General features: G+C 35.7%; 1 protein-coding gene across 1 annotated transcript in view; it reads right to left on the reverse strand.

The window, feature by feature from the left end:
• The window catches only part of Usp34 (ubiquitin specific peptidase 34), a 186,090-nt gene that overhangs the window by 74,702 nt on the left and 88,158 nt on the right, over nucleotides 1–23,230 (reverse strand). Inside the window, exons 22-33 of the mRNA XM_041668910.1 lie at nucleotides 22,990–23,144; nucleotides 21,165–21,278; nucleotides 18,636–18,735; nucleotides 17,960–18,119; nucleotides 15,073–15,199; nucleotides 14,807–14,954; nucleotides 12,610–12,710; nucleotides 12,184–12,393; nucleotides 6,317–6,442; nucleotides 4,763–4,885; nucleotides 4,551–4,634; nucleotides 3,113–3,199 (exon numbers count right to left, since the gene is read on the reverse strand). Coding sequence (XP_041524844.1) covers nucleotides 3,113–3,199; nucleotides 4,551–4,634; nucleotides 4,763–4,885; nucleotides 6,317–6,442; nucleotides 12,184–12,393; nucleotides 12,610–12,710; nucleotides 14,807–14,954; nucleotides 15,073–15,199; nucleotides 17,960–18,119; nucleotides 18,636–18,735; nucleotides 21,165–21,278; nucleotides 22,990–23,144 — 1,535 coding nt within the window. The remainder of the gene's footprint in view (nucleotides 1–3,112; nucleotides 3,200–4,550; nucleotides 4,635–4,762; nucleotides 4,886–6,316; nucleotides 6,443–12,183; nucleotides 12,394–12,609; nucleotides 12,711–14,806; nucleotides 14,955–15,072; nucleotides 15,200–17,959; nucleotides 18,120–18,635; nucleotides 18,736–21,164; nucleotides 21,279–22,989; nucleotides 23,145–23,230) is intronic.

The following is a 23,230-nucleotide window of genomic DNA, read 5'->3' on the forward strand; positions in this document are numbered from 1 at the left end:
TCCATTACATTTTGATTTGCAACCAATTTTCACTCCAGGTTCTAGACACTTGCCATGGACTCAATTAAATACAGTGATCACTACAGAAAGTTTTGCATTCAAAAGCTATGGCTAGTGTTACTTTAATTTTCTTTTTTGAATATAAATTTTAACAGAATATATATAATAAATTAGAAATGACACATTTGTTTCCCAGGATATCCACAGGATTACTGCAAAGACTGCACTTTTCAAAACTATTAGAAATGCTAACAAAGGGCCAGGCATGGTGGTGCACACCTTTAATCCCTACACCTAGAAGGCAGAGGCAGGTACATCTCTGAGTTGAAGGCTAGAGCTTGATCTACACAAGTCAGGAAAAAGGCATTTCAAAATAACAACAGGAAACAATGGTCTCACTATGTAGATAAGGCCAACCTGAACTAACTATGTAGACCAGGATTAATATTTTCAGACCATAGGGATTCCCCACTACTCTAAAGGATACTTCAACTGAAAATCTTACATTTATCACATATGGATTTAATATAAATATTTATTGAGTAGAATAATTAGTATAAAACATAAAATTTACAATGAATTTTAAGATCTAATAGCAACAAGAAACTTTCTTTGAACAAGCTAATTGGAACATCACTTATATTCAGCAGAAGAATTTCAGAAATTTCACTACAATAAATCCTTGGCCACGTAGTCTACTGGTTGCAATGGGTACACTTACATCAATCTACCAGAAAAAAAAAGTATCCTTCCCTGAGTAATAACAATACCATGCTACTACAAAATGTCATCAATATAATTCAAATTAAAAAATAAAATTAGTTTCAACAAATGGTGTTAAAAAAATAGATATTTATATCAATAAATAAACCAATTCAACCTTATCTTTTCCATGCAAAAGCTAACTCAAATGCAATACCACAAGCACTGACTATAGCAAAGAAAACTATAGAACTGGATAGAGGGCTAGAAAGAATCAGGTGAGTGTTTCCTGTCCAGATCCAACATAAAGTCAAGTGTGATGACATGTTACAGTATACCCAGCTGGAGTGGGGGTGTAAAGTGGATCCAGAGGGATTCACTGTACAACCAACTAGATGAAATAGTGAGGTCAAGGTTCAATGAGAGACCCTGACTCAAAAACTAAGGTGGACAACAACAGTGAGGTCAACCTCTGGCTTCCACATACAGGTACATTGGAGCCTACTAGAAGACACATGCATATGTAAAAGAGTACTTAAGTACTGCTCCAATTACAAATGTTTATGAACCAAAATTTAATATATGGTAAGAGAAAGCAAATTAAGTTTCTTAGAGCTGCTTTGTTGGAAGCAGACTATTTAAAAAAACAACCAGAACTCTGGAGGTGAAAGCATTCTGCATTCTTAAGCAGGTATAAGCATTTCATAAGGACTGAGGCTTCTAAAACTGTAACTCTCTTAAAATGACTGAATTATGACTCGCATAAATAAAACTTCACTTAAAATCAATGAAAGCCTTAAATACAAATTAAAACAAGAAAATGATCATCAATCTTCAATACCATAATTACACAATGCCACAAAAGTATGAGCATCAGAGATTTATGACTTGTCCAAAATTAGGATATATTGTATTAGGATATATAGCACAGCAAGAAAGGGAAAGTTATTCAGCTGCTGGCAGAAAGCAGCCTGTTTGCTAAGAAATCAGTATCCAAAATACACAATGGACATTCAAAACTCAATAATAAAAAGGTACAATAGAGTTGAATCAACGTATATGCAAATGAGGTTCAAGATGGCCAATAAACACACAGAAAGCTTTTAAAATCAAAAACATAAACAAACATTCAACATATTAACTTCACAGGACCTAGGCTGTGAAAATAGTAAATAACCTTAGTATGAAATCTAGGATATACAGTGCTGGTTGGAATATAAATGTTAGACCTGCTAAGCTGATTCTTAAAATATATATGAATAAATTATTTTTAAAAAAATAAGTTATTTTATGTGGTTTTGCATTTTGTCTGTGTGAGAACTGGAGTTACGAACAGTTGTGAGCTGCCATGAGGATGCTGAGAACTGAGTCTGAGTCCGAGTCCTCTGGGAGGGCAGACAGTGATCTTCAACCCTGAGCTATCTCTCCAGTCTCTGATTAATCATTTTTATTTTATTTTTTTAAACAGGGTATCTCTGTGTAGACCTGCAAGTCCTGGAACGTGCTCTATGGAACAGGCTAGCCTTGAACTCAAAGATCTGACAGCGACTGCCTCCCAAGTGCTGGTATGCACCACCATCCTGAACGGAATCATTTTTTAAAAGCAAACAACTGTTGCCATGGTACCACAAACCTATAATCTGAGCACTCAGGAATCCAAGGCAGGAATCTGAAACCAGCATCAGGTAAGTTACAGTCTGGGGCACATAGAGAAACCATGATTTAAAAGACAAACTACTACAACCCCAAAGAGAGCAGGAAAACATTAAAACCATATGAGTAATATTAAATGATTTAAAAACCTAAGAGAGAAACAACTTCTTGTGAACTTATTATTTCTGAGTAATTAAATTTAGTACTATTCATTTCAAGGTATTAAAAAAATAGCTGGATAGGTGATGGTGGCTGTGTCTTTAATCCCAGCACTCAGCAGGGGCAGGTTATCTCCGAGTTCAAGGCCATCCTGGCCTACAGAAGCTGTTCTAGAAAACCAAGACTACACAAAAAAACCTCATCTCAAGAAAGGTAAAAAACAAAAAAATGAAAAATTACATAGCTATCTTTTTATTACGGGTGTGTGCCTGTGTGTAGGTAGAGATTAGATGTGAGCAATCACATGTAAAGATCAGAAGACAACTTTGTGGAGGTCATTTTTCTTTCACCCCTTAATGCCAGTGATTGAATAGTTCATCATGCTTTCATGGCAAATACTCTAAGTTACTAATCCATCCTCTCGAACCAAAAATAACACTCCCTCTTTGCAATCCATTATCAATCTATCAAATCTTTTATTTTCTACTATGTCTTAACCTTATTATATCAAGTATATAGTAAGTTACTTTGCCAATAAAACAAAAGTGACTGAAAGAAGATAATAAAATATAATTAGCTGAAAAAAGTCTTTACTTACCACAGTCCATGATTCCTGCTCTTTTGGCTCTAGAATTGCAGAATTAAATATTTCCAGTAACTGTTGAAGCCCGCCAGCAGCAACAAACTGTAAACAATTGTGGGGGTGGTGATAAGGAATATCAGCTGCACAGAATGACAATCTGCTCTGTTGACTTAAAAAGCATTTGTGAAAATGTGTGCTTTATAGAAATCAATGTCTACAAATAATAAAAAATAAATTTGGGGAAGGGTTGGGACCAAGTTTCTCAGTGTAGCCCTGACCCCAGAACTCACTGTAAATCAAGATGGCCTCTAACTCAGAAATCCACCTGCCTCTGCCTCCCAAGGGCTAGGATTAAAGACATGCACCACCAACACCCAGATAAAAATAATTTCTATATAAAATGTTTTAAAAATTTGTAAAACGTCATATTAAAGGCCGGGCGGTGGTGGCGCACGCCTTTAATCCCAGCACTCGGGAGGCAGAGGCAGGCGGATCTCTGTGAGTTCGAGACCAGCCTGGTCTACAGAGCTAGTTCCAGGACAGGCTCCAAAACCACAGAGAAACCCTGACTCGAAAAACCAAAAAAAAAAAAAAAAAAAAAAAAAAAAGTCATGTTAAAAGTATATAAGAATGACTTTACTATTTCAGTAAACCATTTAAGCCCAGATACTAGGCTGTCCTGATACAGTATTCCAATATGTGTTGGTGGAATGGGATACAATAATGACAGTGAAATGGGATAAACACTGGTGCTAAAATTAGAAGAAACAAAGCATTAAATAATCTTTACATTATGATTCAGAGTAAAATGTAACTTTTTATCTACAATGTAAAGACTAAATTAGACAGGGCTAAAAACAAAGATAGTTCAGACCTGAAAATTCTTGCTTTGAAAGCACAGGACTAAATCCAATTTGTGTAACCCACCTAAAAACATGGTGCTGTTCTTACAGCGCCAGCACTGGGAAGGCAGAGATAAAAGGCTTTCTGGTCCATCAGTCCAACCTAACTGATGAGCTCTAAACTAATGAGAGACCATGTCTCAAAGGAGGGGTGAGGATAACACTACAAGATGTCCTTTGGCTTATTTATTCATTCTCATTCCTCTCTCTCTCTGAAACACAAACACACACACACACACACAACCCCACGCCCGCATTTAGCTCCCCCACAAGACTGAAAAGATGGTTAATGATTATAAAAGCACTTGCTGCTCTTGCAAAGGACCCCGGTTCCTACAGAAAGGCTCACAATCATCTTTAACTCCAATTCAAGGAATCCAGAGAGTCCTCAATTAGTCTCCACTGCATGCAAGTGGTGCACATACATATATGCAGGCAAACACTCAAAAAACAGAAAGTTAAAATAAATCTTGAAAATTAACCTTAAAATAACGATTTATAGAACCCAAAAAGTACTTTCTCAATCTTTTCCAAAACAATTATGATCAAACCTTGCAACTCCAAGAATTTTTACTATTTTCCACTTGATCTTCACTTGAATCATCGGAATCTGGATAAAGATCACTGTAACTTCCCTGTGGGGAAGGCAAAACATAAATAAGGGAGATTTCAGAAGAAAAAAAAATCAATCTAGAATGAAATAAGATTTAGAATTCTTCTGGAATAAAGCAGCCTTTAATGAGAACAATGGAACTGTAATTACCGTGGACTCTCTCCTTATTCTTCTGTTGGGTTTTCCTAGTGCTTCAATAATTTCAAGAGCATATAACAACTTATGAGCACTCTTAATTTTGAGAAGTTCTTTCCAATTAAGTCCATCATTGCTCTTAAATTAAAAAAAGAAAAATGATTTATCAAGACACCTTCTTAAGACAATTCTCTAAAGTTCCAAAACTCAGAACTGAACATTAGTATAAAATACAACACTGTGTGTAATTTAAAACATTTAAGAAGTTGAAGAAATGGTACTAATAGCATGTTGAAAGCAAAACTATTCATTAAAAATTGTTAAGATAAATAAGTATACAAAAAGAATTAAATTAGAACATTGCTATTTTAGTCTCAATATATAAATTAATGTTGTTTGCAGAACATGCAGCTTTAAAATGCTATTACTAAAGGAATCACTAATCACATTCTAGAGCCATTTTTTTTATAGTCAAGCAATTTGAGATGTCAGATGTCCTCAACTCATATAAAGGGATATCGAGTCAAATAAGTGGTGCAAAACAATAAACCATTTGTTTTTTAATTAATTACGTGAGCATTATAGTAGATCTTCCTTAGAGAAAAGCCTTGTTTGTGTAGCTTTGAAAATAAAATCTTGGATCAGGTATAGTGATGCACACACTTAGGATCTCAGCACTTGGCAGAGGAAAGAAAATCTGTTTTGTTTTTTTTTTTAATTTTATTTATTTATTTTTGGTTTTTTTGGTTGTTTCGTTTGTTTGTTTTTCAAGACAGGGTTTCTCAATAGTTTTGGAGCCTGTCCCGGAACTAGCTCTTATAGACAAGGCTGCCCTTGAACTCACAGAGATCTGCCTGCCTCTGCTCTACCTCCCAAGTGCTGAGATTAAAACACAAACATAATTTTTTAAAACCTCATCAATAAATAGCATATGCAGAGCTGGAGAGGTGGCTCACTGGTTAAGAGCACTTATTATTCTTGCAGAAGTCTCAGATTCAATTCCTGAAACCCAAATGGCAGCTCAGTGCCATCCATAACTCCAGTCTCAGAGGATCTATCACCCTCATCTAGTTTCTGTAGGTACCAGGCAAACATATGGTGCACAGACATACATGTAGGCAAAACACTCATACACGCAGAAAATAAAATCTTTTTTAAAAAGGCAAATCCCTACTTTTCTAACCTTTGCATTTTATTTAGTATGTTATGTACCTTAAAAATAAATGAGTATTTAAATGATACCATTTTTATATTAGCAAAAGAGGGGTTGGTAAGATGGCTCACTTAGTAACATACTTTCCACACAAGCATAAAGATCTCAGTTTGGATCCCAAGCACCCTTAGAAAAAGCCGGGCATATCTATCACATGCTTGTACTTACTACCACTGGCAGTGCAGAAACAGGGGGACACATTTGACTCAATTAGCCTAATCAGTTACAAATTCACTAACAAGATAATCAGAAGGACCAGGAGGCAAAATGGCAGGGGAATCCAACATGACCTCTGGCCTCTACATACATATACACAACGACCACCAAACAAGGAAGTAGAAAGACTGTGGGCTCACCTGTTCATCTGAAATATTCTGGAATGCCATCAACATGTTTGGACATGTAGGAAGAAGCATCAGCAACTCCCACACACGCCTTGACAGATTTTCTGCATGAAGATGAAGTTCTTCACATTTTAAACTCTACATAAAGAAGAACAACCATTTTATCAAGATAGATCTTAAGAAATAAAATTTTAAACTTCAGGTCAAGTGTTTTGGCAAAATTTCCTACCCTCACTTTTGGAAAAGTCTGAAATTTAGCCGTGCAGCGATGTGGCACACACCTTTAATCCTAGCACTTGAGAGGCAAAGACAGGTAGATCTCTATGAGTTCAAGGCCAGCCTGATCTACAGAGCAAGTTCCAGGACAGACTCCAAAGCTACAGAGAAACCCTATTTTGAAAAAAACAAAGTCTGAGATTTCAACAGTGAATACATTTCTCAAGGTAATTGTAATCAAGAAAGTAAGTAGTTATGTAGAAGCAGCAATTCTTCAACTTTTCATCTCCATTTCCTATGATGGCTGATCACTTTCCTCAAGCAACTTTTGAACTAGAAGTTTAACCATCTGTTTCAAGTCTATTCCTATTTCTTCTTTTCAGAATATCATTCAAGTATAAAACTGGAACATTAACTTTTGACCCACAAGTGAGCAAAGATTAAAGAAAAGCACAGAAATTTAAAGAACCTGCTTTTTACTATTATTATTTGCTAGAACTTATGTTGAATAAGGTGAGCAATTAAAACAATGACTAAAAAGGAATATTTCCTAAAGTACACTTAAAAGCAAGTTTTCATTTATTTCTCAGTCCAATTAAGAAGAAAATTTACAGCAAAAGATAAAATCTACTGCGCTGGCATTTTCCATAGAATATAAATCTATTATTTTACTGCCACTTGTTCAATTACAATGATTCCCTGGGCTAATAAAATGCATGGAGTAGCATTTAATTCCAGCAGAGGCAGGTGGATCTCTGTGAGTTCAAGGCCAGGCTGGTTTACTAGAGCTAGTTCCAAGGACAGGCACCAAAGCTAGAGACACCTAGTCTCAAAAAACCAAAAAAAAAAAAAAAAAAAAAGTTGCATGGAATATCAAAAAATATTCTATGCCTATAAATAAGAACTTAAGATCTATTGACATAATCATTTTTCTAACCTTGTATGGAGTGATTCTTCTGTACATGTGGGGATTTGGATCTATCTAGGACCAATAAACATACCAATATCTGTGTTTCATAAACCCATTATATAAAAGTTATGGAAAAGCTTGTGTGATGTGGGGGCTGCCTATATAACCCTAGCAGCCAGGAAGCTAAAGAAGAACAGTTTTAGTTTTAGGACAAGTTGGGCTATCTAGGAATCCCTCCGGGGGCATATGGGGTGGGGGATAACCTATGCAGAAGGATCAGGAGTTCAAGACCAGCTTCAGCTACATAGCAAACGTGAAAACAGAGTAGACTATAGAGATCCATTCTCAAAAACCTAAACAACAGTCAGTAAAATATATTAGCAGATAAATGTGCTTGTTGCACAAGCCTGATAACCTGAGCCCCAACTTCATGTTTTTAGATATTTTCATTGCTCGGGTGAGTTTGTAAATGAGGAAAATATAATATGGCAACTCTATTTTGAGGACAAGGGAGTTTAGAATTGGGAATCTATGGTAAAGTTGGCCTTTTGACAGGACAGAAGAAAAAACTGAGGCAATCCCAGATTTATTCTCCAGGATCTGTGGGTATACTGTCACTAACTAGAGCTGAATCCTGATCTGGTGAGATAGTTCAGTAGAAGAGAGGAGCCTACCGGCACCCAGGAAGGCAGATGTTGTGAGATATTTGTACACTGTATGATGATATATTGCTGTGATTATTTAAATAAAGAGCAGAATGGCCAATATCTAGGCAGGAGGTATAAGCAGGACTTCAGGGCAAGAGAGTAAGTAGGAAGAGATAATCAAGGAGTCCAGGAGAAAAGGAGAGGAAACAAGGAGTGAAAGACGAAAGGTAAGAAGCCACATGGTAAACAAGTTAAAGAGCTAGTGAGACAAGCCTAAGCTAACAATGAGAACAATGAGGTTTAATAAGAAGGAGAACCGAAAGAAAAGCATATAGGCATCCTCCAGAATATTAACCTTCATCAGGCGATGAAAGCAGACAGAGAGAGAGACCCACATTGGAGAGCACCGGACAAAAATCTCAAGGTCCAAATCAGGAGCAGGAGAGAGAGCACGAGCAAGGAACTTAGGACCGCAAGGGGTGCACCCACACACTGAGACAATGGGGATGTTCTATCGGGAACTCACCAAGGCCAGCTGGCCTGGGTCTGAAAAGGCCTGGGAATAAACAGGACTCGGTGGCGGGGAAGAGACAGAAATCTTAAAAAAAAAAAAAATAACTAATAACAAATCTTTGTGTTGTTATTTGAGTATTGGCTGGTGAAACAGAAAGACTCATTATAGACAGAGGTAAGCTCATCTCTGTAAATTGGAGGTCAAACCTGGTTTATATAGCCAGGTTTTGGGAGGCACATGCTTAGAATTCCACACAGACAAGACACAGTTAGATCTCTGGAAGTTCAAGGCCAATCTATATACTAAGTTCAAGGACATCAGGGTTAAACAAGGAAACCCTAACTCAAAAAAGTGAAAACAAACAAACAAACACTCACTGTTACCTAACAAGAAGGCCATGACTTTACCACTATTTTTCTGAAAATCTAAAAATGTGACTTTTGAATTGAGATACATGAATAAAGAAGACCTCAGGATAGTCATTACCAAAAATCATTGAATTAAAACAAACTCCAGAGAGTATTGTAATCTCATCACTCAGGAGGAAGAGGTAGGGTTCTGAGTTGGGAGGCTAGCCTAGGCTACAAAACAAGGAGTGAGAAAGGAGGTAAACATCCAGATTTAAACTGTTTCCTTGACATCTTCAACTGGTATCTCTCCAACAAACACCCATTCTTCATTTCAAATGGGACCAAATTAAATGCTCAAATCAGAAACCAGGTGCCATTTCTATGTCCTCCGGCTTAAATCTTCTCTTTGTTCTTCTTTAAACCTATTAAAGGTGATCTTGTTTCCATCACATTTTATCTACCATCACCATCCTATTCTAGAGCACTACCAATTCCTACCTGGACAAGTGTGTTAAGGACCTTACCAACTCTGACACTTGCCAAGCAAACACACTACATTTAAAACAGAAACTAAAATATATGCATCTGCCTCTACTAAAATCTTTCAATATTGTTCACTTTACATTGTGTAATATGGAAACTACTCCCACGACCCAAAAGACTTACATTATTTTGCTCTGCCTTCTTTTCCATTCTCGCTCCTTTTAGCCTACTCTTCCATCACCTTCCAGGTTCTACATTAGTTATACTTGGCACAAACAACTGTTTATACCTATCTTAAGAGGCAAGATTGATAATTCTCAAGAAGGATTGTCACAAGGTTGAGATGTAAAGCTGAGCCTTAAAACCATCCAACAAGCAAGTAAAGAACACAAGCAAGGCAATCGTACCAAAAGCAATCTACAGATTCAACGCAATGCCCAGCAAAATTCTTCAAAGACCTCGAAAGAATGGTACTCAACTTCATTTAGAAAAGCAAAAAAACACAGGCTAGCCAAAACAATCCTATAGAATAAAAGAACTTCTGGAGGTATCACAATCCCTGACTTCAAACTCTACTACAGAGCTACAGTACTGAAAACAGCTTCTTATTGGCATAAGGACAGGAGGACCAATAGAACCGAATAGAAAACCCAGATATCAATCCACACAACCTCGAACATCTGATCTTTGATAAAGAAGCATAAATATCAACTGGAAAAAACAAGTGGTGCTGGAATAACTGGATATCATCAACATGTAGAAGAATGAAAATAAACCCATATCTATCACCATGCACAAAACTCAAGTCAAAATGGATCAAAGACCTCAACATAAAGCCAGCCACACTGAACCTCATAAAAGAGAAAAGTGGGAAGTACACCTGAAAGCATTGGCATAGCGAACCACTTCCTAAATATAGCCCCAGCAGCACAGACACTGAGAGAAACAATTAATAAATAAGACCTCCTGAAACTGAAAAGCTTCTGTAAAGCAAAGGAGACAGTCAACAAGAAAAAATGACAGCCTACAGAATGGGAAAAGATCTTCACTAGCCCCACATCAGACAGAGGTCTGATCTCCAAAATATACAAAGAACTCAAGAAATTGGACACCAAAATATCACATAATCCAATAAAAAAAAATGGAGTACAGACCTAAACAGAGACCTCTCAACAGAGGAATCTAAAATGGCTGAAAGACACGTAAGGAAATGTTCAACATCCTTAGCCATCAGAGAAATGCAAATCAAAACATCCCTGAGATTCTACCTTACACCTGAAAGAATGGGCAAGATCAAAAACACTGATGACAACTTATGCTGGAGAGGTTGTGGGGGAAAGGGAACACTTCGGCATTGCTAGTGGGAATGCAAGCTGGTACAGCCCCTTTGGATGTCAGTGTGGCAATTTCTCAGAAAATTAGGAAACAACCTTCCTCAAGACCCAGTAATATCACTTTGGGGTATATATCCAAAGGATGCTCAATTGTACCACAAGGACATGTGCTCAACTATGTTCACAGCAGCTTTGTCTGTCATAGCCAGAACCTGGAAACAACCTACATGCCCCTTGATTGGATCAGAAATGGATCAGAAAAATGTGGTACATTTACACAATGGAGTACTACACAGCAGAAAAAAATAACAACAGCTTGAATTTTGCAGGAAAATGCATGGAGCTAGAAAACATTATTTTGAGTGAGGTAATCCAGACACAGAAAGACAATTATCACATGTACTCACTCCTAGGTGGTTTTTAAACATAAAGCAGAGAAAGCCAGGCTACAAATCACAATCCCAGAGAACTTAGACAACAATGAGGGCACTAAGAGAGACTTACATAGATCTAATCTACATGGGAAGTAGAAAGTAGAAAAAGACAAGATCTCCTGAGTAAATTGGGAGCATGGGAACCTTGGGGGGAGGGTTGAAGGGAGAAGGGGAGAAGCAGGGAGGGAAGCAGAGAAAAATGTAGAGCTCAATAAATATCAATAAAAAAAAGAAAGAAAAAAAGGAACAAGCAAACATGACTAAAACAACTGTTAGAAATGGTGACATATACCTGTAACGAGAGCACTCAGAAAATCTAAACAGGGGTACAGATTGAGCTATAAGTTGTACAGACTGAGAACTACAAGTTGAGATTTTTATCATATTTCTTATCCTCATAACTGTTTCTTTGTCATCCTTCTAATTCAGATTTGAGATGGTCTCACAGAAACCATACCAAACCAAATAATTATCACGTGATTTTTCTCCCACTTATGTTCCCCTTAAAATTAATTGAATAGCACAGTTCATCCTTAAAAACTAATTTACCCGAAAATATTTGCTTGTTGGTATACTTACAAGGTATGTCCAGCTGTCTTACACAAGACAGCTTAAACTGCCTATTAAATTGCCTTAAATTGTCCATTTTCATCATTGTAAAGAATACTTTTATTACAGTATGCCTAGGTCATCTTAAGCACAAATGGTTCAAGCAAACAAACAAAAATTACTTAGGCTGGGTGATAGTGGTGCACACCTTTAATCCCAGCACTTGGAAGGCAAAGGGAGGCAGATCTCTCTGACTATGATGGCAGCCTGGTCTACAGAGTGAGTTCCAGGACAGCCAGGAATACACAGAGAAAAACCTGTCTCAAAAAAACAAAAACAAAGGAAACAAAAAGTGGTTCTTTGATATTAAGAGATTAGAAAGTTATTTCTTACTATCTCAACAGAAATGACAAAATATATGGAAAAGAAATCTGATCATTACCTCACTGTCATCCACCGCCACGTTTCCTGAGGGTGGTTTAAATGAAGCAAGCATTTCTAATAAATCAAAGAGAGTAGTTAAATGAGGTTCTTGTAACAGCAAAAGCATCGGAATGTTGTCCTTTTGAGGGGGTGGGAGGCAAGATGCAGGCAGCTGAACACCTTCCCCTTTACGTTCTCTCCTTGGGGCACCCAAAGATACAAATACCATCTACAAACACAAAAAAGATAGACATAAAACAATTAGAGAAATAAGAAAAAAAATAGAATTTTATTTATAAAACAATAAAATTAAAGTACAACCTAACTTTACTTATAATTTCAATACATAGTCGTAAGAAGTATTTAACTATATTTTCCAACTATTCAGTTATTAACTTGCTGAGCCAACACATGACTAAAACTAAACCACAACTTATGTATGTACCTGCATATCTTTAAAACCAAGCTCATGAAGTGCTTTTTCATCATAGTCTGTTGTTAATTCATGTCCAGATGAGATCATCCTGACGGGCCCCATAAGGCCACCTGAAAATCACCAGAATAGGGAATAAACTGTTAATGCCATTTGCTAACAATAATGCAATGGGCCAATAAATTCACTGTTCATTAAACCTAAATGTAACTCCTGAGAAACACAGAAAATAATAGCAAGCATGCTTCCTGCATGTTTTCTATTTTCTTAAATTATGTATTAAAAGTAACAAGCTATCTTTTTTTACCACTAGTATATGTAACTTTCTTCAATAAAATACATAAACAAACCTTCAGTTCCAACAAGTGCGTGTTTCTTTTTTTAAACTTACTGAGGGATTCTAGCCACTAAAACATAGTAAGATGCCCAAATTATTTACTATATAGTGGATGATATTATAATAGTAATAGCAATAATAATAGAAGTGCTTAATTGGGAAATGAATAAAATTATTATGAAATAAATTAATCAAACATTATTCATTTTTGATTCGTCTTTAAATTAAGGAGGATCTCAATCTCACTATGAAGCTAGGGTTCCTGTAACAGCTTCCTACATGTGGGGATTATACCAAATGCCACCACACACAGCTGTCAGTGCCTAATTTTATGATTTCTTGCTCACAGCTTCAGGGATCAAAACCAAGAATTTTTCACATGTGAGGCAAAAATTGTACCAGTGAGTGAACCCCAACCTTGAATTTTATTAATGCAGAAAAATCTATTTAGTGAGGATAAAGCAACTATTTTCAGGAATAATGAGTAAAGCAGGAAAATTCTTTACATAATGACATAACATTTCTATTTTGCATGTGACAGCAAGGCAGGGTCAACTTAGGGCCTTGACTATGCCAGGAAAGTATTTTATTTATTTATTAATTAATTAATTAAAGTTTTTTGAGACATGGTTTTCCTGTAGCTTTGGAGCCTGTCCTGGAACTACCTCTTGTAGATAAGGCTGGCCTTCAAACTCACAATGATCCACCTCCCTCTGCTCCCGAGCGCTGGGATTAAAGGCGTGCGCCACCAGCGCATGGCTACCAGACAAGTATTCTACCAATAAACTAGAGTCACAACCCCAAAAATGACACATCAAAGCTCTAAATTACTTTCCCATTCACACCAAGAAAATATAGGAAAACAACTCATTTCTCACAACAAGACTGATTGTGGCCATTATAGTCCCTAGAGTAGAACTGTCATGTAGTCACACCAACATGTAGTCTTTGCAAGGGTTCAGAAGGTAATTTTCATAGGAATTATTCTACTACTTGGGAGGCAGATGCAGGTGGATCTTTGAGAGTTCAAGGTCAGCCTGGTCTACAAAAGCTAGTCCCAGCACAGGATCCAAAACTACAGAGAAACCTGTCTTGAAGAAAAACCCAAACCAACCAACGAAAATCAAAAAAGAAAAAAATATTTTTAGAAGCCTAAAAAAAATCCTGTGAGAAACAAATGATGTTTGTGAACAATACCCCAACCACTGTTCTACTGATACCTAATAAAATGATACCAAGACCAGGAAAGCAGCCATGAGATCTTTAAACATTTAAAACTGCTGATGGTCTGAATGCTTTGTTCCCATACAAATATGTTAAATGACATTGGTTCCTTCATGCAATAGTGTTTGGAGATGAGATTTGTTGGGAGGACTTTAGGACAGAAGGGCAAAGCCATTACAGATGCATTAATACCTGTACAAAGGTCTGGACACAGGAGCTCTCTTTCTTTCTGACCTTTTGAGAGTTGAAGGCATTGTACTGAAACAGAAAGCAACCCTTACCAGATTCTGTTACTTTAATCTTATATTTTGCAGGACGAATAAAACAAGTATCAGGTTATACTCTGTCTGGGCAGGCCTAATGGCTCATTACAGATTACATCTGTAATTCTAGAACACTGAAGTCCTGGTAGGAGGATTCCTGAGAGTCTGAGTCCAGCTTGGGGCTATACAGTGTGTTCTAGGTCAGTTTGGACTCCAGAGTTAAAATCCCATTTTCAAAATTAAAATAGAAGAAACAAACAAAAAAACACCACCAACAATAAAACCTTCCATTAAAGCAACTGTTATAGCAACACAAGACGGACCAAGAGAGCTGCTATATAATAAAGCTAAAAACTGTACTGAACATGTCAACTGTTTAACCTACCAGGAAACTCTCCTTTTCTGTTGCTTTGACCAAATTCCTGTAGCTGAGCTTGCTGATTTATTTGTTCTTTCTGTAAGTTTTCATACCAGTGAGTTACTTCAGCCCTAAGATCTGCTACCTGGTCACTGGGATACATTTCAATAGTCATCTGAAATATAAGATGCAACCAGTTAAAAGTTACAAAAAATGTACCAGACCAGATCAACTGAGCAAAGATTTGTAAAGATAAATGTTACCAAATTTGGGAATTAAAACCTTGTAACTACCTTGTCAGGAAGTCCAGCAGGCTGACATACAACCCTTAGAGGCAAAGACTGTTTGTCACTCAGTGCTTTCAAATGACTACTAATACCAGTGCCCTCAATCTGCCACTGTCTCAGATGATATGCAAACCTAAAACAACACAAAACACACAAAGAGGAAACAATTTTGAACACTTTAATATTACAAAAGTTTTTAAAAATAGAGAAAGTCCACAAAAGCTTACAACAATTTTAGATTTAACATATTGAATGATTTATTGGAAGGGAAAATTACATTATATAAATCGTTAAAGGAGTAGGAGGAGAAGCAGGAGGAAAGTAAAACAGAATTCAACATTAATCTAATAATAACGTATCAATTTATCATTTTTACATTTTAAAAAAAGATGTTAAGAAATACTTTCAAAGAAAGACATATCCATTGAAATATTCTTGAGATATAAGAATATATTCAAGTTATGTAAATCAGTTTAACAGAATAAGAGATTGGATTTTACCCACAAGCACAAAAGTAAACTGGATTAAAAGACTAATTTTAGTTGGCTAGAGTAATGATGCTCTTGCAGAGCTGGTGTTCCATTTTCAGCAACCACACGGTGGCACATAACCAGCATAACTCTAGTTCCAGTGGATGAGACTCCCTTGACCTTGGCATACAGCAGGTACACATACATACATGTGTCCAAAACAGTTGTGCATAGAAAATGAAATAAATTCTTCAAAGTACTCTTTACCCACCCCCAAATTCCTTAATTCCTATACATGTTTATATCTGTGTTTATATATTTATATCTACAATATAGATGGATGGAGAGATAGATGTCTAAGACTAATCGGGAGTTCTGACATAAAAAGAAATTAACTTTTTTCCTTCAAGTGAAACAATACCCTGGGCTATGACTGAATAAAAGAGTAATTAAAAGAATGCCTTCTACTACATATTTCAAGTTTTAGTTTTTATAACCGTGCTTCCCAATATTTTGATTTCAATAATTTCTATTATTCTTGGAGAAAATGGACAGGTGATCTGACACACCCTACTGGCGCCGCTGGGCACTTCTGAAATTAAACCTCTCTCTAAAAGGTAAATTCTTTAAGATAATACTACTATTCACTATAATACAAGCTATCTCGAATTTTTTTTTTTTTGCTTTTTTTTTTCGAGACAGGGTTTCTCTGTGGCTTTGGAGCCTACCCTGGAACTAGCTCTGTAGACCAGGCTGGTCTCGAACTCACAGAGATCCGCCTGCCTCTGCCTCCCGAGTGCTGGGATTAAAGGCGTGCGCCACCATCGCCCGGCTATCTCGAATTTTTATCTACATGTTACATAATTTTAAATTTATAATAGCCACAATGAGCACTTGATATACAGGGAGACAAGACATGTTGGGCAATACATAACTTTTCAGCTACTGCTCTGGTTTTTGGTTTTTTTTGTTTAGTAAATTTAATGTAATTAATGGTCTACTAGTTACTCACAGATATTCATATGATTTGATAGCAAGATCAACTTTAGCATAAAATGAATCAGATACATATGAAGGACACAGGATATTTCTTCACAGTATCACAAAACTAGTATGGATGAGAAGGAGTCCAGGGTTTAAACTCCATAAACTCATGAAAAGTACTACTGAGCCTTTGAAAATGAAAAGTACTTTTGTATTTAATGTTAAATACTGGTAAAATTACAATGTACAAGACCTATGGATTTGTGCTAACGTACCAGTTCACTACTCTTCACATAACAAAATTTGTTCATAAATAATTCAGTATAACATTAACGGCAAGTATGTCTAACACGAAACAGAAATTACAGACTTATAAATAGTACTTTAGTGTAATGTTTGAGTTATACAACAAGTTTGGATTGACTTTTTAATTAATTTGAATGAGACCACTACATCTGCTTTATTTTAATTTTTCTAATGTGGTACAGGTTCAGGGGCTCTGATGTTTCTGTGCAAAAATTCAAGAGTTCTCTTACACATTGTTTAAAAACACAAGAAAGATTTAGGTAAATCTCTACAAACTAATGATAAAAGAATCTTGCACTACACAAATGTTTCAAATCATGTATACATATAAAAAATGTATAGGGGTATTTTTCTTACTATTTCCTACCAGTTCACTAAAATGTCAAAAATATGAATTGCATGTGATTTTACAAATTTCAAACTAAGATCTGAGGTTGAAAGAAGTTATAACTTTAACAAATTTTCAACACAGTTCTTAGTACTTTTACATTAATACTCATCGTTAAATGACTTTTAACAAACAGAATTTTGTAATTAAAACTATCTACTCACCTTTCATTTCGGTTGATATATTCATAAATGTTAATTTGCTTTATTTCTGTATTACACAGGGTATGTCTAAATTAATTATATAGATATTCATTAACACAGAAAGTTTTGGTCATGTTTCCATGGTAAATGGAAATTCAAAATTAAAATACTCTCTCCTAGTCCAGGAAGAAAAAAAAAAAAACAGCAAATGAAACAAATGATTCAACTTGATAAAATATGAAAGATTATATGATGTTGTTGGGGAGAGTGGCAGTGTAACTTGTCTCAGTGTTGTGTTCCTGCCTTTACGGTCATAATTAACACCTCCGTAGAAATGGAATTCTGTCCAGTTTCTTATTCATGCATAACTGCTGAACGCCTTAAGATTTTCAAATCTGTATATTTATGAGGATATTATATTGCCTGTTTCAATAGGAAAATGATACCTAAGTTTCTATAGCAAAAATTTTCATTACAATCCATTTATTTTTGGTAAATTATGTTTCCTATGTGCCCACGACAAGAACTTTAAGAATACATATAGAGATGCTATCAATAAAAATACTGAAACTGATTTGTGTAGTACAATGTAACAAAATTACCTTCTCCTAAATGCTTCCAGATGTGTCTTCAGCATAAGTAATCCTCTTTCTATAACTGTGAGACTTGAGTGTGATTCTTGTTCAAGACTGCTAGAAGCTATCATAAGACTTTCCATGCACTTGCTAATAAATTCTTGCTCCTTTTCCAAACCCGTTTTACCTGAAACCCAGATGCATGTTCATTACACTTTTACATTTTTATTTGCCTGTATTAAAGAAAATAAGCCAAACTGAAGCTTAGTAAAATCTCCCTGGGGAAAAAAAAATACTTATAAGAACTGGAAGTGGTGGGTTAGTCCATCACTAAGGAAACTAAGGCAGAAGGATTGAGAATTCTAAGCCAACTAGGGATAGCAAGACTGAGTCTCAGAAAAAATAAATACAGATGGTAAGATGGCTCAGAATAAAAATAACTGGCTGCTCTTACAGAGAACTCAAGTTCAATTCCCAGTACCCACATGAACCATCTATAACTGCAGTTCCGAGAAAACTGATGTCCTCTTATGGCCTTTGTGGCATTGCACACATGTGGCACACATACATAAATTCAGGCAAACACGCGAACAAATAAAATCAAAAGTCCCCAAAAAGTTTTAAAGAAACAAACAAAAAGAGAAATCTTGAAATTTTACAAAAATTAATTTTTACTTTTTAAACAGTATTTCAAATTACTTACCATTAATGTAGTAGGAGTTAATATACTGAATAGCTGCTCGACTGACATCACCTGATTGTGCTCTTAATGCAATGCCCCAAAACTGGTCCATACCACACAGCTAAGGATTAAAGACAAAGACATTTTTAAAGTTTGTTTGTTAAATGAAGACAGATTATTAGATTAAAATAACAAATATGGAGTTAAACAGTAAACTTAATACTTTACAAAGTACTAAAAGTGTAGTTTATATAATTGGACATTATATAATAATCATCATTAAGAAAAGTTTACATACTTCCTTAGATAATGAAGAACTTTTAAAATCAATTGAATTTATTTATAAAGCAGGAAAACTATAAATGATGCTTAATACATTACATGAAACACAATAATATAAAACATGCTGCAAAGGAATAAAACCAACAAATTATAATAACTTACAAAATACTTTAATGCTTTTCATCAAGTTACACTGATAAAGCTATCACTCTAATGCAGTCATCATAATTTAGTGGACACAGTAACCAAATTCTTACTCACATTAGTGATGTTAACTAGAGATACCAAAAAAATGTTTCTGCTAAGTGCTACACAGAAACAGCTCAAGTGAAAGTCCTCAAGATGTGGACAGAGTGAAGAAAGACGGTCTCCCAAGGGATAACTGGATAGCCTCAGTAAAATACCAGCTAGCAGAACATAGTTATTAAGTAGCAACTAAAGATTGTCTGATTGTCTTGAAATTATTAAATAGAAATGTAGTAATATTGGTGCAAAGATTAAAACTTAAAAAACAAGAACAAAATAAGCCCCACAGTCTGGAGAGATGGCTCAGTGGTTAAGAGTACTGGCTGTTCTTCCATCCAGAAGTCCTGAGTTTAATTCTCACCACCCACATGGGGGCTCAGAATCATCTATAATGGAATCTGGCTGTCTCTTCTTATGTGCATGAAGATGGAGCTTACATGTACATGAATAAATAAATCTTTTAAAAAAAAAGTCCCATATCACTATATAAAGAAAAGGCACACTAGGAAGATAGGAAAGAACACAGCTGTTAGAAGCAAAATTATTTTGTGAGACAACATCTCATGAAATCCAGAATGGTCTAGAACTCACTATGTAGTCAAGAATTAACCTGAACTCCTTATCCTCTTTTTTCCAAAACCCAAATCTGGAAATTACAGGTGTGGACTACTTTCATTACTAGGTTTATGGGGCACTAGTACTGAAACACAAGGATTTGTGCCTGCTGAGAGACCATTCAACAAACTAAGCTATATCACCAGCTCTAAAATTATTCTTTATAATACAGATTACTAACAATTTTATCCTCCTCATATAAAACAAAATTAACTACACACAATAATATAAAAATAAAAAAGCTACCAATTCACTAACTAGAAGAATGTTTAACAAGAAAGACCTTAAATAACATTTTATTTTAGAAGAATAGTGACAATCATCCAAATACATTGCAGTCACCCAGTCTGGGGAAGGAAAATATTTTAACGCCAAAGGTAAACTAGAAATTTGTAGAAGTGTGCAGTTAATCAGCTAATTATAATGACTAATCTATGTAGATCATAGAAAAAAATCACTACAAATTACATTATATATTAGTATATACTGCTATAAATAAAATCCTAGCTATAATTAAAATCTTAGCTATAGCAAAAGGCAGGCATATTGAATTTCAGAGTCAAGGAAACAGCTCAGTGTAAAGTGCTTGCTGTCGGCCGGGCGGTGGTGGCACACGCCTTTAATCCCAGCACTCGGGAGGCAGAGGCAGGCGGATCTCTGTGAGTTCGAGACCAGCCTGGTCTACAAGAGCTAGTTCCAGGACAGGCTCCAAAACCACAGAGAAACCCTGTCTCGAAAAACCAAAAAAAAAAAAAAAAAAAAAAAAGTGCTTGCTGTCAAATATGATTTGCTGACTTAGACACACCAGGACACATATGGTAGAAGCAGGTTGACTTCTGTAAGCTGTTCTCTGACTTCCACAGAAGCACAATTGTGCTCACATACAAATATTTAAAGTTTTTAAAAATTGTTTCATGCAAATTAAGTTTTCCATAAAATAGTTATGTTTTCCAGAAGCGGCAAGAAAAATAACAGAACAGGCACCTATCCTTCTAAACAAATCACAAAGCAAATAATGAGACATTTTAAGGCAAAAGCATACTTTCCTTTGGCAAATATAATAAAATCACAACACCAAAATGCAAATATAAAGCATTTAAAGTTTGAAATAACAGCTGGTGATGGCACACGCCTTTAATCCCAGCACTCAGAGGCAGAGGCAAACAGATCTCTTTGAGTTTGAGGTCAGCCTGATCTACAGAGCAGGTTCCAAACAGCCAGGGTTACACACACAAACACACATACAAAAAAAAAACCCTGTTGAGAAGGAAGGAGAGACACTTGAAATAAAATTAATCTTTATAATAAAGGCAAAGTTTATAGAAAGATAACTTGGCAATCTAATTTGAAGACAAGAAAAAAATCTCTCAAATTTTATCTGACAGAACACTAAGTCTAAAACCTTACCTCAGAATTTGAGCCACCATCATAGGCACTGGTAGCCAATCGCGCCAAGTTACACAGATGCTGAAACAGGTTTAAGCCAGTCATGCTAATTGTTTCAGGTTTTAGCTGGGGCATCTTAAAAAAAAATGTTAACAGATTTTATTAGATTATTAATTTTACTAAAGACAATATAGAAGGAAAAACATCAGAAAAGATCTGGCAATAATGTAAACATTTAAATAATTTTTAAAAATCCTATTCATGCAAAGCCTGAAGACAAGTGTGCTTCAATCAGGTGCACCTGACTGATGTTTACTTCAATCACAAACATACACTCAAATCAAAAAAGTAAATAAAAATGTTTTGTCATCTAGTAAATATGACTATATACATTTATGATATCTAACTAAATGTAGTTTGTATTGAAGGACAAAAGTTATGATAAAAATAAATTCTATCTGTACCTTGCTGTAAAACTCATTTATTATACTGTAACCCAGAGACATTGTGAATTAGCAAGGAACCTTTCTAATCATAATAAATAAATAAGTTGGGCAGTGGTGGTATATGCCTTTAATCCTAATACTTGGAAGGCAAAGGCAGGCAGAGATCTATGAGTTCTAGCCCAAACTAATCTATAAGAGCTAGTTCTAAGGCTGGGCGGTGGTGGTGCACACCTTTAATCCCAGCACTCGAGAGGCAGAGGCAGGCGGATCTACAAGAGCTAGTTCCAGGACAGGCGCCAAAACCATAGAGAAACCCTGTCTCGAAAAAACCAAAAAAAAAAAAAAAAGGGGGGGGGGGGGCTAGTTCTAGGATAGGCACCAAAGCTACAGAGAAATCCTGTCTCGCAAAAACAAAATTAAATAAATAAATGATTAAGTAAATAATTAAATGAATGGTTAGACAGATGATAGATAGACAGACAGACAGACAGACAAGATAAACTAGCCAGCCAGCTGGGTGGTAGTGTGCATGCCTTTAATCCCAGCACTCGGGGAGGCAGAGGCATGCCGAGTTCAAAGCCAGCCTGATCTACAAAGCAAGCTCCAGGACAGTTAGAACTATAACAAAGAGAAACCCTGTCTCGAAAGAAAACAAAATAAATAAATAAATAAAACGATAGACAGAGAGATAAGATACGTAAATAAAAAAGGCATGAAGGAAAGAAACCCTTAGTTTTCAGTCTCAACTTGTTGTTGAACGCCTGATCCTCTTCCCACCACCTCTCAAACATTGAGATTATAGGCATGTAATACCACAACCTACACACATCTTTTTTTAACAAACATTGATTCAAATGTTATAGTTTATATAATAGTAGCTACCTGCAACATCTGATTATGGTGAACAGAAACATGTATGTTACTATCACCACTATACTTCTTACAAGGCTGTCTGTCTCAAGAAGCTCACAAATGTGGATATTAGCTTATAGTCAGACAAAAGACAAATTGAAATTATGGAAATTTAACTCAAGAAGACTCTGGACTTAGGAACTATACTTGTTGTTGTGGGCACACATTTAAAACTGAGAATCATTTTTAAAATTAAAGACCGAAAGACCAACATTTATGGTTAGTGCCAGTCTTAACATTATTCTAATTACTCTAATAAATAATAGACTTATAAATATAATCTAAATTTACATTTAGTTCAAAATAAAAGGTAACACAACAGGAAAATCTGAATTGGAAAAGTTATATAAGGATCATCAAAACCTGATGCATTTGTTTACTCTGAAAGATATATGTGAGACAGGAAAAATAAGACAGGGACTACTGCAGGAGTCATACTTCAAGAGATTTAAAAATAAACAAAAAGAACTTCAAAGATGTAAAATTACCTTCTCCAGGAAAAGATGTTTGTAGGTTTCCATTCCCATTGCATGCTGATCTTTACTTCGAACTTGATTTAAAAACCAGTGAAGTGCATCATCATAGCACTCAGAATCTTCTACTAAACAATGCCATAAAATGTCGACTTGCTCTAAACTTAACCCTAAACAAAAATGATAAATTTTATGCTTTATTGATTTTAGAGGGAAAGGTGTGATATACACTACTGCTACATAGCTCACTCTGGCC

The sequence above is a fragment of the Microtus oregoni genome, unplaced genomic scaffold (genome assembly GCF_018167655.1).
Source record: "Microtus oregoni isolate MIOR12 unplaced genomic scaffold, Mior012 000019F_ref0000042, whole genome shotgun sequence".
Classification (NCBI taxonomy): domain Eukaryota; kingdom Metazoa; phylum Chordata; class Mammalia; order Rodentia; family Cricetidae; genus Microtus; species Microtus oregoni.